We start from the raw sequence: 16,946 nt of genomic DNA on the forward strand, positions 1-16,946 counted from the left end.
ATGCAAGGCTTATACAAGACTGCTGGCCAGATTCTCATTACTCTGGGGGCTCTCAGTGTATTCTCTGGAGTTATTGCTTTCTTCCCAGTCTTTTCCTACAAGCTTTGGTTCACAGGATGGAGTGTCTGGATTGCTTGTCCCATCTGGAATGGAGCTTTGGTAAGAAAATATTTTTATTATATATGCTGAGAGAATAAAGGAAAGAGGGAGGGAAGGAGGGACCAGAATAACATGTCCCTTTAAAGTTTTCCAACAATATGAAGACATCAAAATTCTACAGAAAATCAGATTTTACCTTAGAACATTGATTTCTATTAGTTATCTTTTAAATATAAGGTTTTCTTAATATCATTTAATCATATCTACAGCATATTAGGTATACTATAGTGAAAATGCTGTTCAAGAAATTCTTCAAAAATTATTTTATTTTAATCTTCTTTACCTGGACATTCTGAGAACTCGGAATCTATTTTTCGAAATTTGAATGTAGAAAAAAATATGAACCATGAAAAATAATTTTTAAATGAAGAAAAAAGTAAAATAATTTTGAGACTAATGCTTTTATTAGAAACACCAAGGTGTGTTTATGTGACCAAAAGGTTTACAAGCCCCAAATCTTAGTTCTCCCATCTTTTTCTTTGAACATAACTGCTTAAACTGAAAATAATTGAAGAAGTTGTGATGGGTTTTACTAACTTCACATGTTGCCAAATTTGCATGTGTCAAATACACGTGGGTACTAAGTAACTGCTCAATGTCTGCCCGTTGAATGGTCACCACAGGTGAATGATGACACTGGTACCTCAGCTCCCTGGGTCAAAGAAACCAACACGTGTAGTCTTGGGAGTAGGTGGCTGCCATGGAGGCATGATCGAAGAGGGGTTACAAAGGCCCAAACAGCCAACAAATCCTTCTCTCGTTGTTTCCTAGGATGCCTGACGTTCACTATTGGAGACTAGACAATTTGATTTTGAAGCTTTTTGATCGTATGGAGTTTTCTCTTAAAATGTAGCCACTCTCAGGAGGGACAATATTTTATGTTTTTAAAAAAATCAAACTTAACAGAGATGTCATCTAAAAGCAAGACCCTAGGAAATATAATTTTAATTTACTTAATAAATAAATATGTATTGGTAGCCTACTACATGCTTGAGTTACAATGGAGAATAAAACAAGATCTCGATGTTAAAGGAATTTGGTCTAGTGGGGTTTAATGATGGTGTGCAGATGGAGGAAAGTGGGATGGTGGGAGCATGGAACTGAACACGGAAACGATTTGATGGTATTTTTCTTTTTTTTATTTATGTTTTCTTTTACACCACCACCCAAGTCTTGAACCTTTCCTCTTTCCCCCACAACTACCCCAAACCACACATTCAAGGAAATGTTTATTAAACATCTACTAGAATGCAGTGATGGCATTTATATAAATGACTACCAAACTTTTTTGTTAGTGACCCAGAGTAAGAAAAATATTTTACATCAGGACCTGGAATGTACATAAATACATCTATATATTTTTCTCAAGGTAAAAGAGAGATACTGAAATATACATGTAACTAGATTTATATAACATATGTTTCACAAAACAATACTTAACCTTCTATGTGAAGTGAATTCTGATATTTTCTATTCTAGTTAACTTTGTAAAAATTCTGACTTTACAACTGGCCCAAACTTTAACAAAACCATGGTTATAGCTCAATCCTGTGTCCCTTTCTTATAATTCTTTGCCTATCCCTGCAGGGTCTATCATAATATAGTCAACAGATACTGGTGATTTGATTAGGTTCACAGATTACTGAGTATATGCTTATTCTACACCAAACACCTGCTTGACCAGTCAGACCCAGAGAAGTGACATGACAAATCTCTAGCACATAGCTAATTGGTGGCTTTTTGATTTGAGTGACAGCATGGGGAAGTAGAGTCAGAGAGTTAGGATTTGGAGAGGTGAGCCTCTGTTCAAATCCTGACTTTAACATACTTGGTATGTAGTCAAGAGCAGGGCCCTCATTCAACCAATTCCTCATTGCCTTTACCTGTAGAATGGGGAATTTCACAGGTAAAGAGAGCCCACGTGAAACTCTCTAACCATAAGAGGCTCAAAGAGAATGAACACAATTTGCTCAGAGACTGCATAATAAAGAGCTTTGCCAATTTTAAAGCCCTACACAAATGCTAGTTAATACGATGCCTTTCATTTATGCCGTACTCTCTGTCCAAACCCTTTGTTCCTAATCCCTTGCTACCTGCCTCACTCTCCCATTCTGTTCCCTGATGACCTGCTGAGTTCCGTATCATGTTACATCCTGACCTCATCTCCAGCCACTCTTCCCTTAGCTCTTTTCTTTCCCATCACACTGGCTCCTTGTTTTCAAACATGGCCAGGTATGTCTCTGTCTCAGGGCCTTTGCACTGCCAGTTCTCTGCCTGAAGCCTTTTCTCACATACAGCTTGTTCCCTAACTTTCTTCAATTCTTGGATCAAATGTCACTTTGTCACTGATGCCTTCCCTCATTACCCTATTTAAAATTGCAGACCTCCCCCGCAAATGGCATTCTCAATCTCTCATCCCCTACTCTACTTTTCCCCCCATAACACCATCTAATATACAACATAATTGACTGACTTATTATCTGTTTGTTTGTCCTTTCCCCCCAAATGTAGATTGTACAAAGGCAGGATTTTTTTTTTTTTCTATTTTGTTCATTGCTATATCTCCAGCACTTGAAAGGGAGTAAGTGACATGCTAGGTATTCGTGCTAAATATTGCTTGATACATATTGTCGAATGAGTGGTGAATGCCATGCTCTCCATTCTGACAGTACAGAATTCCTTATACAGTTGAGCTCTAATTAGGTGGCAAAGAATAAAGGTCAAGCTGGTATTTACACTAAAGCAGGAAAAAATCCTCACCAGAAGGAAAGCAATAAGAATGCTCCCTCTTTCAATAATGCCTAAATTTGGAACAACATGATTTTTTTCCTAGTGAGTTTGGTAGTGAACCACAGCTCTGTCTGATTAGGGTCAACTTCAAAGGTCTCTGACCCATCCCACAACCTTCCCTGCCAATCACTTCTCAACTTGCCTGCAAAGTGTATCTTCCTCTGGTAGAAAGATAATATGTACATTTCAAACATATTTCCTTTTGAAAATGACTCCGTATCTCTTTTGAGATTGGAAGAGATAGATTTTAGAAGTGACCCATACTTTGTGTTTGTCCGGTGCCTTTCTTTCAAAGCTTTTTCTAAATTCTTCACAAATATTCCTCCTCGGACTCTCCTAGCTCAATTCTTACAGACACATGATAAGCTGTTTTCCTAGAAATCTGAACCAGGTTATTGAAAGTCATCAGCTGCTAGAAAGTATGTAGCAAGGAGATCATTGAGCCTTAAGGACTGAGCTCTACTTTAATCCTGGAAAACCTGGCCTGTAGATCAAGCTCTGATGAACAGACTGAAGTGAACTGAGTTTAAAAACAGGACCTAAAGTCTGTAGGGTCCAGGGACTTGGCCAACGGTGAGCAGCAGCGCTGCACCCAGAACCCTGCTTGGAGACAGGAACTTCGGAGAAAGGTAGGGCTGGACTCACCCATGCAAGCTCCAGTTTCCTCGTTCATTAGAGAAGGGACTTGATTGCACCAATGCTCAAGTCTCTTATAGCATCAACAGTCCTGCGATTTCCAATCAGCTGATGGTCCATTTTCCACTTAGATATCCTAAGCTTCTTGAAGCTTAACTGATCCAGAAATGTAATCATCTTACCACCAAAAGCAATTATGCCTTCTCCTGACTTCCCAGTCTTTGAACCCAATTTCAAACCCTGGAGTGACTTTTGACTCAATCCTTTCCTCTAAACTAGTGTTTCTCGAACTGAAATGTGCATGTAAATCACCTGGAGATCTTAAAATGCAGGCCATGTCTGACAGGTTCCCAAGGGAGGAGATGCTACTGGTCCTTAGGACGGTGCTTAGGGCAGCAATGCCCGAAACCAGCCCATTTCAGCCCCACTCCCGCCCCACCACATCCAATCCATTGCCAACTTTTATTTTTCTTACGAGGCAAATCCCTATGCATTTTTTCTTCTTCGTTCTCACTATGCAACCCCTGCCCACCTCCTTACCACTTCCTGCCCCACTCAGGTTTTATGCCTTGAAACTTTTAGAACCAACCTGTGGGGATCTATACATTAATGGGTTATAAAATCAACCTGTTGGGTAGCTAGCATTTAAACATATAGAATATGAATAGAATAGAACAGAATAGGATGGGACAGAATGGAATGGAATATAATAGAGAATTCTACAGTGTATCACACATAATAAAGTTATTGTTATTTTGGTTAGATGTAAAAATATTTGTAACTTGGCCGTGTTACAAAATATATTTCTTACTATGGGTAAAGGTTAAAAAAAAAAAAAATGCTTGAAGACCAAGGTCCTACAGAGACCTCTAGGCCAATGCAGCAAGCATGCAATAACAGGCCCATCTTTCTAAACCTCTGCTGTACCGGTCTAGCCCCGTCTTCAAAAATCTTTAGTGTTGCTTCATTGTCCAAACCAAGTTCAGATATATTAGCCTGGATTTTGATGCCCTCCACACCCTGACCTCACGTGGCTTTCAAGCCTGATTTCCTACTCCTCTCTGCCAGGAACTAATTCTCCCATGGCTGCCCAGACTGCCCTTCCCTCTGCATCTCTCACTGACGTCACATCCATCCTTCAAACCTGCTTTGAGTCATATTTCCCCCACAGTGCCTTCAGTCCTTTCACACCTGGACTATAGATTCCGTTGAGAGTTGGAGCCATTATTTGTATAATTATTGCTTGGTGAGCTTGCTTACCTTATTCGGCTTTTCTGTGCCTCATTTTAAAAACAGGAGACTCTCTACATCCTAGGGCCATTCATTATGAAGATTAAATGAATTAACACATGTAAAGCATTTGGTAGAGTGCCCGGCATAGAATAAGTGCTCAATAAATGTTAAACGTTATTATCATTATTCCATCGGCATCGTGCCTATCACATCCCTTGTTCCCAGTAGACCCAAAATAGATGTCCGTAAGTGAATAAATTAGCCCATGTTATAATGATTTCTCTAAAAGTTTCTATTTCTGTTGTGAAGCTCTCTGCTTCCTTCAATTCATCTGCTTCTGGGAACTGCATCCTTACTGGGGCCATTTAAAGATTTAGTGGGAGGGGTCACAATTAGCATGCAGAATGTTAGCAGCAACTTTTGCAAAACCCAAGTAATGTCCTTGGAACTGTCCCCACAGAGCAAGTCCACAGCCTGTCAAGAAGAGCTGAGGGTGGAGAGGGCAGGGCTGGGCCTCCAGCTGCACTCCCACCCTCCCCAGGCATGGCCTCCTTTCCGTCCTTCCTCACAACCTGACCTCCCCTCTCTACCCAACTCTTCACCTCTCAGACCCTCTCACATTTCCTTTTCCCACTTGACTTCTCTTCCCTCAGATCTCTTCCTTTTTTTAAACATCTTTTGGCTGCGTGGCACAGCATGTGGGATCTTAGTTCCCTGACCAGGGATCAAACCCATGCCCCCTGCACTGGAAGCGCAGAGCCTTAACCACTGGACCACCAGACAAGTCCCAAATCTCTTCCTTTTTTATTCTATTCCCCTTCCCTGTCTAAAAATAAATTTTTTAAAACAATGAAAAGAAGAAAAAGGAAAGCCTGTGACTCTTAGGGGAATACCCGCACTCCACCTCCCACGCACGGCCGGGCACCAGGAAAGATGGGTGTGCTTGGCTCCTGAGCCACAGTCCTCAGGGTGGATTTAACAAGTTACTGAGCGGCATGCATACACCAGCTTCCCCCATGAAAGATCTTTTTCAAAGTTTTGTGTAAACAAAGCAAAATTGAAGCTGGCAGCTACAACAGAAATAAGAGGCAACTGCAATTCTGCAGGATTTTTCAGCTTTTGAAAGGAAAGAAACAGTTTGTGCCAAAGTAGTTAAGGCAACCTGGACTCTAAGCATCTGATAATGTCAGCTATCTACTTGGACTTCAACCAGCAGAGACATCTCCTTTGCTTTTTATCTCGTTTGCTTTAGTGTTTCTCTCACACAGAGGAGTGACGTGTCAATTGAGCGCTTTGCCTCTGAAAGCAGAGACTAGCCCCAGGCTTAGCATCCGTGCTACAGTTGCTGTTAATAATTCTCCTGTTTTGTTGTACTGTTTATGCTGGCTCAACCTCCATAGGGTCCCTTGGAAACTTTCCTCTTGCAGAATCAAGCCAACCTCTTTCGATTGCAGATGGTTCTGTTTTTATCCATGGGAGTTTTATGGTATGGCGATGCCAAAGTCTGGAACGTCAGGCTTAGCTACATGAGTTTTGTGTGCATGTACATGTGTGTGCTTTTCTCCCCTCGCTCTCAGATTCTCTAAATCCAATATTCAAAATAGAATATGCCAGGAAAATGAAAAGCTAGGTCTCAAAACAATAAATATGCCAGACCTGGAGCTACAAAAAGCAACATCCCACAAAACCATATTGGTAAAACCTCCGATTTTTTCCCCCTGTTGATACTATACAGACAGTCATGTTTATTTCTCTGTCAAAACCCTAAATTGTAACTCTTTTTAAACCTGTCCTCATTCTATATCTTACTTCAGGCACATCTCTTCCTGGTTTTCTCTCCCAACCTCAAAACATTCCTTGACCAGGAACAAATGATTTATGGGCTGGGAATAAGCAATTTCCAGACGCCGATTATATAGGTCTCTATCAGACCCAGTGCCGAAGCGAAGATGAGCCCAGAATTTTTTTTTCATTATCTGTTGCTCAGTTCTGGTGACACCATTCCCTACTTTGTGGAACTATTTTCATTCTGCATTTGGGGGCTTTTTCTTCAACGGAGACTATGAAGAACTCTCTTTTGAAAAGCTGGACACCACTGCCCCCAGAACAATAAATGCCCCATCATGCATTCATTCTAATGATAATCTTTGTTATTTGAGAGACAGGGATCACCGGCAGGCTGAGGCCGCAGAATCTCAAAAAAAGCAAAGAGTAAAAGATATACCGCTGCTGGGAGGGTTTGAGGGTGGGTGCGGTTCTGTGACACGTTTCCTTTTCAGTTCCTCCCATTTGTAAATTTAGCAGTTTGGAAAAAGATGAACAATAGACAATTAATCAAAATAAAACATACGGCAAGGGTTTTAAAGCCAAGCTTTCATTGCAGTGACATCTTAACAGTAGTAAAGGTTATAATTGTGATGGCAACGGCAACATAGAAAATCAAGAAAATGAGCCTGTGTGAATCATGTCTCTGTGACACTGATGGCTTCTTTTCCTCATTGTCATCACGCATGAGGAGGTGATCAGAGCCATAAATCCATTTAGCCATTTGCCATTCCTTCTGGTTTATGATAAAGTTGTCAAACCGTGAAGCAAACTGAACTCTTTCCAGAGGTACCTTCTCTCACGGGATGTTGTTTTTCCATTTTCCTTTCACAGGCCATCATGACTGGTATACTCCTACCGTTGGCTCACAAAGAGTGGACCGAGAGACACCTGGTAAATGTATAGACATCGAGTAGGTTGGCAGAGAAAGTTTGAAGGTCAAATCTCTACTAGTTCAGGATGGAACACAGAGAATGATTTCTGATTATAATTGAATCCTATCTAATAGATGCCTTACTATGATGGATTTCAGTCGTAAACGTTGTTTTAAATGCATAACTTTTATCCGATACCTGCTCCAAACATTTTCTACCAGTTCCTGTGATTATTGTATTTAAGTAGTGTAGTTTGGGGAGGACAGAATCAGTGTTAGTCTTCCTGAATTTCATTCTGAAAAAGTGGAGCTATAGGATCCTCTGTTTTTAATCATGTATTTTCAAGTCTCAATTCCTCAATTTGGTATCTCCTTCCAATCTCCCTGTTACCTCTTCCCCTAAAAAAGGATGAAAAGGGGCTTCCCTGGTGGCGCAGTAGTTGAGAGTTCGCCTGCCGATACAGGGGACACGGTTTTGTGCCCTGATCTGGGAAGATCCCACATGCCGCGGAGCAGCTGGGCCCATGAGCCATGGCCGCTGAGCCTGTGCTCCTCAACGGGAGAGGCCACAGCAGTGAGAGGCCCGCGTACCGCAAAAAAAAAGAATGAAAAGTCTGTGATATCTTGCATTTCAACAGTGTAGAGCCAAGTAAATCCCAAGGTACAGAAAGACTACCTTGATTTGATTATAGCTCCTCTTCCCATGGCTACAGCAGGGCTTCTCAAACTTTAATATATGTGTGAATCACATGGGGATCTGGTTAAAATGAAGATTTTGATTCAGTGGATCTGAGTGAAGCCTGAGATTCTACATCTCTAATAAGTTCTCAGGGGATATTTAGTGCTCCTGGACCATAGACCACACTCTGAATAACAAGGTCCTAGGGTAAGGCAGGGATTCTGTTCACTCATCTTTGTTTTCCCACCCGGACTGGTTCTCAACACATGATAGGAGGTAAGTAGATAAATGTGTTGAGTGGAGTTGATTTCATTTTTGCTCCAGTGGGTTGATATGTTATTCTCGCATAGTGAAAGTTCAAGAGGAAGGCAAAAGGGCCTAAAGAGACGGTTGTAACCCACTTCTCCTTCATTTCCCAGTAGGAAAGATTAATAGCCAGCATCTCTTTCTTTCCACATAATTGCTAAGAAGCTTCTGAAAAATCTAGCTCCCAAAGTAACAATTTGTTTCTACTTTATTTTCAGTGGGAAGCTAGTTTCACCTTTGTGATTCTGAGCATCCTGGGATGTCCACTTCATTTTACTGTAGCCTTGGCATCTGCTCTCCTTGGTCCGTATTGCTTCTACTCATTTTGGGGGATTGCAGGGACCAATTACCTTGGTTATGCAGTTGCATTTCCTTTTCCATATGCAAAATTCCCATCAGTTTGTGTAGACCCACCACACTATGAAGAGTACCACCTGACACTTCAAGCCTTAGACCTGTGCCTGAGCTTTGCCATGCTCTGTGTGTCCCTGACAGCGTTGATCACACTTTCTGCAAGACTTATCCGGAATGGACATATAAATGTAAGTTTCCAGAAAGGGGGAGCCAGTTCCTGTTCCATCCTAAATGCTAAAATGGAAAGTTTGGTACATTAATACTTAATCTGTCTCTCTTTTTTACCCCTGTATCTTGTATAACCAAAATTCTCCCACTCTTTCTACTTCTACTGCAGCTAAGAGGCTGATATATAATACATCAACATCAGATTTAGCTTTCTAACATTTTCCGAAAGGGCTGATAATAATTTTAATATGATAATAATAGAATTATGAACTGAATATTTAGTATGTGTCGGTGTACTTCCCATTTCACAGATAGTAAACAGAGGCTAAAGAGTTTGTATAACTTGCCCAAGGTCACACAGCTTAATGACTAGTAGGACCAGATTCAGAACCCAGAGCTATTTCTCTTCATCAGGCCAGATTTGTCCTGGGCTCCCTCATCCCCCTCCTTGCATCCTCTGCTCCTCTGCCAGACCATTAAGATGCAAGGCTCTGGCCTCCAGGAGGGTTAGAGCGGGGTCACTGGGAAAACAGCACAAGTGATTTCTGATTCCAAATTCCTACAGTTGATACTGGGTCCCTCCTCTGTGGGTTGAACAACCTCCCTCTGAAAAGAGGTATTTCTCACTGCAAACTCTTATACTGGCTTTATGATTCAAGTTAGGATTATATCAGGGTCAAGTGAATTTGGGTTATGTTAGCCAATTTTTTTCCAGTTTCATCCTATCAGCACCAACCAGTAAAGCTGGAAGACAAGAATTTGGCACTCTCAATGCTTTTTGTGGTCAGTCTTGTCCTCTTCAACTTCTTCATAAATCTGCAAAGGAAATCCTGTACATTCTTAGGAACGGAGTTGATTTTAAATGGAACTTGCCGAGAAACAAGGCAAGCAGACCAAAATCACTGCCCCCGCTGTACTGCCAGGGCATGTAGAAGTTTAGTATTTGAGAATTCTCCCTTGTGGCAAATATCCTAACTTTCTAGACTATTTACTAAGGAACATATGCATAGGAGAACCACACATTAAAAGTTGACAGTCATAACCCCTTAGCATGCATAGCTAATCAGACATCTGGCTGTCATTTTAAGCATGACCCTCACAACATTGAGGTTTAACGTAGGGTGGAGAATAGGGAGAAAAGAATGAAAAAAATATACGCCGAGCTTGGTAAGCCAACAGCGCCTTACCATGGAAACCCAACAGTGAGACCACCTAAAGTGCCTGGAGAGAGAGAAAATTAATTGAAAGCAGAGCAAAGTTCTGTGACTTCAGGGTTTTGCCTTTGCCCATCTTGCTCAGAACAGTTTCTTGCTGTGTGGTTTCTGAGCTACGTATGGGACCCAATGCAACTACAACACGTTCCTCAAAGGGAATCAATGACATCCGAAGCGCCCAGGGTTTTTGTGAAACTAGATTTCTGCATCCCTTCCAGGTGCATTCCCACTACGTCAGAAATTCTGGGGTTGGAGGCAGGAAACACGCGTTTTTAACACATGCCCCCAAGAGATCCTGATGAAAATTCTCTTCCTAGCACACAATGCACTAAATATCAATTCAGGACAGAATCTCAGTTTTCCCATTTGCATAAAATGCAGCACTAGTTTGGGTGAGAGTTCTAGATAAATTTAATAAGCATGTCTTTGGTGAACATTCTTGGATGACTTGACACCACTTAATCCATGGGCTGGCAGATCACGTTTCGTTAGCGAGGATGAATGGCTGACATAATGGGGTTTGATGTCCTGTATTAATAAATATACCACTGTTGCCCCAAGACCAAAAGGAGCTCATGAAGCCTGAACAAACCTTTGTTACCATGCAGAAATCTCAGCTACATTAGGCACAATTTCTAGCAGTGAAATAAATGCATTGTTTATCAAAATTCTAGAAAACACATAACTTTCTTAGAAAGAAAGGTGGATCGTTTGCTGGGATACAGAATTCTACATAGTGATTCTGCTTTTAATGAACCTCTGTGTAGTTATGTTGTTAGATTCCCTACAGTGCTGAAAGAGATAAGTAATATTTTTAAATTTTTATTTAAAACTATTAATAAACACTGTGAACTATGCTGCTGTTTCACACTTTTTTCATATAAACAGAACACTGAAAATGTTTTTAAAACCTGCCCACTTTCAAGTGTCTGCCTGAAAAGTAAAATTCTTTTATGTAAATATAGTACATAGCAGGAAACTCAAGAGCTATGAAAATTTGTAAAGAAAGAAAAAAGCAATGGTCTGAAGGAGGATTTGGGGAAAATTGCGGTTGTACTGTAAAACAAAATCAATTTTTTCAGATGTATATGTAACAGTCAATATTATGATGAAAAATATTCCCTCGTAAGGGTTTGTTTGTGCAAGTTTAAAAACATGTTTTCAAAAATGAATCAAGCACCCCTTTAGGAATCACCACATTCATTATTTCTTCCTTCCTGTGCCTTTTCAGTTTAGTAGAATTGAAGTCATCTTGTGTCCCAGTCAGCTCAAGCTGCTATTAAAAAATGCCGTAGACTGGGTGGCTCAACCAACACACATTTATTTCTCACAGTCCCAGAGACTGGAAGTCCAAGATCAAAGTGCCACCATGGTTGGTTTTTGGTGAGGCCTATCTTCCTGGCTTGTGGATGGCTGCCTGCTCACTGTGTGCTCTCAAGGCCTTTCCTGGGCTTGCTCCTAGAGAGAGGAGCAATCTCTCTGTCTCCTATATTTTACAGACGCTAATCTCATCATGGGGACCCCACACTTATGACCTCATCTAAACTTAATTACCTCCCAAATGACTTACTTCCAAATACCATCACAGTGGGGATTGGGATTTCAACATATGGGTTTAGGAGGGGACATAAACAGTTGATTGCATCTTACTGAAGGTAACACAGTGACAGTGTATGAGCATATGCAGTCAACTTGTACCCAACTAAAACCAGAGGTCTAATGCTTGAAAGAGGCATGAAGGGTTTGATGATTTTGACAAACACTCACAAAATCATGGTGTGAGTGCTACAGACTGAATGTTTGTGTCACCCCCAAAATCTACATTGAAGCACTAACCCCCACTGTGATGGTGGTAATTAGATTTGGATGAGGTCATGAGGGTAGAGCCCCCATGATGGGGTTAGTGCCCTTATAAGAAAATGAAGAGACCAGCGTGCTCTGTCTCTCTCCACCGTGATAGTATACAGCAAGAAGGGGACCGTTTACAAACTAGGAAGTGGGCTTCCACCAGACACTGAATCTTCTGACACCTTGATCTTGGACTTCCAGCCTCCAGAACTGTGAGAAATGTCTGTTGTTTAAGCCATCCAGTCTATGGTAGTGTGCTATAGCAGCCCAGGCTGACTGAGACAGTGAGTCCTTCCAAATTTCAAGGGCCTCGTGGGAAGGGGTGGAGCTGGGAGAGGACTAAGAGACCCCTGTTTGTGTTGTTCCATGCAACACACTGAAGTGACCCTGTGGGCTTAGGACTCAGTGCAGAAGGCAAACGAGCACCACACAGAATTAAGTTGAAAAACTAAAATGCATAACAACCGTAGCTGAAATTGTCTACATTCTTGGTCCGGTAAGTAATAAAGTGATGAGAAAGGAAAGAATTGGGACTCCAGACGCGCTGCAGCTGTCCCCTGCAGCTACTCTGCCCCTCCTCCATAGAATGGAATGGCTTCGTTTGTTTTCCTTTCATTATTCATTGTTATGTTTGGGGTTGGTTTTTTTTTAATGAAAGGGGGAAAGAAAATATTTTCTCCTTCTCATGTGATACAATGGTTTTATTTTTTTTTTCAATGAACTGAGAAATATTTGCCATAAAAGATGTAGGTGAACCCTCTAAATGCAGTTTAAAACATGGGGACAGATTATTTATCAGTGGAGGACAAACAAAAGGCAAACTAACAGCAATATACTGGTTCCAAATCTTTCAGCAGACGTACTCTGCATCATTAGCAATAGAAATGTGTTTTGAAAGAAATTCTTCCATGACTCTTATCCTAAAATTCTGAGGTCCCACACTGGGCTATAGCAAGGTGTTTCTGGTGCTTCTGGGAAATAATCCCCTCGGGTAGATCCAGTAAAACTCAAGCAGTACCGTGCAACTGTAAGAATCCACTGTATTTCTTCCTCACAAATTCTATTATGTGGTCACCTCAAAGTGATCAGTCGAAAAATCAGAATCTAGAAAAATAATTGCAATTCAGGGCATTACTATTCCTTCTATCTCATAATTTTCTCTGGAATAATAATAATGGGGACATAAAACTGGATGATAGGGCTTCCCTGGTGGCGCAGTGGTTGAGAGTCCGCCTGCCGCTGCAGCGGACGCGGGTTCGTGCGCGGGTCCGGGAAGATCCCACATGCCGCGGAGCGGCTGGGCCCGTGAGCCATGGCCGCTGAGCCTGCGCGTCCGGAGCCTGTGCTCTGCAACGGGAGAGGCTACAACAGTGAGAGGCCCGCGTATCGCAAAAAAAAAAGACAAATATGAGATCACTTATATGTGGGATCTAAACAATAATACAAATGAATCTATACACAAAACAGAAACAGACTCACAGACATAGAAAACAAACTTATGGTTACCTAAGAGGAAAGGTGAGGGAGGGGTAAATTAGGAGTATGGGATTAATAGATACAAACTACTACACATAAAATAGATAAGCAACAAGGATTTACTGTCTAACACAGGGAACATTATTGCATACCTCGTAATAACCTATAATGGAAAATAATCTGAAAAAATATATATACATATAACTGAATCACTTTTCTGTACACCTAAAACTAACACAATATTGTAAGTCAAGTACACTTAAATTTAAAAAAAAAACAAACAAAAAACTTAGCGTTATGTAATTGAATAAGTAAGAAGCTTATGACTCCACTTTATTTTATTTGCAAAAAGATTGTTCTTAAATTTTATTTATACTCTTATATCATATGATTAACTTAGAGTCCTGGATGAAACAGAAAGCTCCTTGTTAAAGCAATAGAATTACTAGGTTCTGGACAGTAATTAGTACCTATTGGACAAGAGGAGTATCTTCTGTTCACCAGAAATGACTTCTCTCTTGTCACATATCAAGAATTATGAACCTAAAGCCCTATATATAATATTCATTATTTATCCTTGCTCCTCAACATTTATTGAGCATGTACTATGAGCCAGATATCATGCTAAAGTACAGAAAAATGAGCAAAACACATTCTGGTGCTCCATTGACTTATAAGGACTGAGGGGAAATGAGACTTGGGCCAGGAGGATCAAGAGCCCAGATGAGGAATAACAAGACCTGAGTTAGGTAGTGATAGTGGGCATGAGAAGAGGTGGTACCTTTGAGAGATATTTAGGAAGTAGAATCAATGGACTTCATAACAAGTAGCATGTGGGACAAAGGAGGAGTCCAGGAAGATGCAAACTGGTTCTGGACCATGAGAGACAAGACAGAGTGGATTGGATTTAATGTGTGACTCCCACTCTTGTCACTTAAGGTAAATATTCAGTTTCACATCTCATCATTAAAAAAAAATTATTGTAAGAACTTAATAGACGAAATCAGAGGACTTCTACCTGGGATTCTAGCCAATGAAGTACTAAAATTTGCCATTGGACACTCCATCAAGTTGTTTGCATACCAAAAATCAATTATGCTTTGCTTTGAGTTTATAATAAGCCTAGTGCAGAAGGGCATGGGCTATAAGACAGTTTCAATCTAGGCTGAATTAATTTAACAATGTATCTCTTCTTTTCTTCTACTGAATCTCCCATGGCAAAGATTGGCCGTGAATGACCTATAGATAGCCAAGCCCAATTGTCTCTTTTCAATCCACATCCTCCTTGACTGCTTTCTTCATGAAATTATCTCCCTTGACTTCCACGCACCATTCTCTTTGGTTCTCTTCCTTCTCCATAGCTTCTTCTCCTCAGTCTCCTCCGAAAGATCCTCTGCTCTGCTCACCACTTAAAGACTGGTACCCTCACTTACCACTTTGGGGCTGGCGCCTCACACATCCACATCTGTAGCCCAGTCCCCTCTCCTGCTCTAATAAGCTCTACATCTGACTGTTTTCTAGACACTCTTTTGGTATCCCTCAGATACATCAAACTCCAGGTGTTCATCGTGGAGTGCATCATCTCTTTGTCCTCAATACCTGCTCCTCTTCCTGTATCTGCAGCTCAGCTGCCAACATTCATGTTACTCAGGACGAGCCTGAGACCTGGAGTCATCCTTGACTCCTTACACCTGAGTCCATCACCGTATCCTGACAACTGCACCTCTCAAGTATTTCTCTAATGTGTCCTCCGTTCTCTGTACCAACGGTGACAAACCTGGTTTGGCTCCCATATTCTCTCACTCAGACTGCTTTGCTTCCAGTCTGTCTTTCTCAAAAAGTATCCTCCAAACAGGCTCTAGAAGGAGCTCTCTGGTTCAAATTTGTGCTTATCATTCCCCTGCTTTAAATCCTTCTGCGGCTCCCCTTCACTCTCAGGATACAGCCAAGCTCCTTTGCATGACATCATGTGTACTCAGCTCCTCTCTGAGCACGTGAGTTCCTCGAGGACAGGGACTGTCTAAGGTGAGCAAGAAAGGTGGGACTGGGAGTGTGAGAATCAAAAAAGGAAAAGAGAAGCAGGTTGTGATACTAGATGTCATTTTTATGTCTTCCTAGCCATAGCTAAAATCTTACCTAAACCTACAGCAGGAATATTTTAAATTTAAAGACAATTCACATGTCATGGGGAAATTTACTATGGTCGTGGAATCCAAAAAGAATCTCCAGAAAGGGATACATAGAAAAAGTAGATTTGAATTTCCATACCAAGGAACAGTGGTTTAATGAAGAATTGCTTTCAGCATTATGAAACATAGAGAACCTGATATGGTACTTTTGAAATCAGACAGTTTGAGGGGTAATTGCTTCTTCTGTCGCTTACTATCTGAGCAGCCTTGAGCAAATGAATACTGAATCTCTCCGAGCCTAAGGTCCTTGTTGGTAAAATGGAGATAACACCTACCTCACATGTTGCAAAATGAAATGATATAATTACTATTAAGAGCCTTTACACTGAGCATGGCACTTGATAGGCCTCAAGAAATGTTTGCTATCTTCCCCTCACTGCTAATCAAATTTAAATTCTTGACTCAGTCAAAGATTTCAGAAAGTGCCCTTTAGCCTCCTGTAAGTTTTGAAAAACCCCAAACCAGTCCAAACCAGACAAAACAAACAGCAAACCACCAAAAGAGATAGTCAACAGCGAGACTCCCTACTCTTTAGGCAGCCCCTGTCCACAAAAGTAATGGTTCTTCTGGACCGTTTCATGCTTATGCCAGATATTTTATTACACATATATTTCTTTTTTTATATCTCTCTGCTATGCCCCTCCACCAGTATCACCAATTTTGTTCTCTCTGGTGATTCCTCTTAAATCCTTAAGAGGTACCATGATGCTGTTTCTTGAGCCATTCTTCATCGGGCTCCTGTGACATAAAAAAGGCTAAATTAAATGTCAGAAATGACACTCTATTTTCTTTGATAAATTGTAGAAATAAACACTATTGTATTTTTTTCCTTCCTAGGGCCAAAAGAATGGACAGTAAGTTTGAAGCAATGCTCCTCTTAAATGTGTCATCTTTGTGACCATTATTTTGAAATATTTCTAAAATAATTTTGATCTTTAAACATTTTTCCTCTATGTTCTTATAAAATAAAAAATTGCAGTAAAAAAATTGAAGTAGTTGTACACTTTAGCCCTTTTTGATGGTTACCTTGTTTTTTCTGATTTACATGCTATGATACAAAACTTGAAATTATGTCATTGTTGTCATAGAATTTTAAAATCTGAAATATAAATTGGAAGTGAATGAATGTTTCCTTTAAATTCCTCTTGTTTCCTGTGTGATGTTTCACTGAACTATAACTTCATATTACCCAAATT

The 16,946-nt window shown here is 40.7% G+C and overlaps 1 protein-coding gene across 1 annotated transcript; it reads left to right on the forward strand.

The window, feature by feature from the left end:
- On the forward strand, nt 1-15,242 carry TMEM212 (transmembrane protein 212). The gene is made up of 4 exons (XM_024734139.1): nt 1-159; nt 7,477-7,536; nt 8,720-9,043; nt 15,105-15,242. Exons 1-4 carry the CDS (start codon nt 1-3, stop codon nt 15,240-15,242), a joined length of 681 nt encoding a protein of 226 aa, XP_024589907.1.
- Nucleotides 15,243-16,946: the final 1,704 nt, after the last annotated feature.

This window comes from Neophocaena asiaeorientalis, unplaced genomic scaffold (genome assembly GCF_003031525.2).
Source record: "Neophocaena asiaeorientalis asiaeorientalis breed wild unplaced genomic scaffold, Neophocaena_asiaeorientalis_V1.1 scaffold280, whole genome shotgun sequence".
Taxonomy (NCBI): Eukaryota; Metazoa; Chordata; class Mammalia; order Artiodactyla; family Phocoenidae; genus Neophocaena; species Neophocaena asiaeorientalis.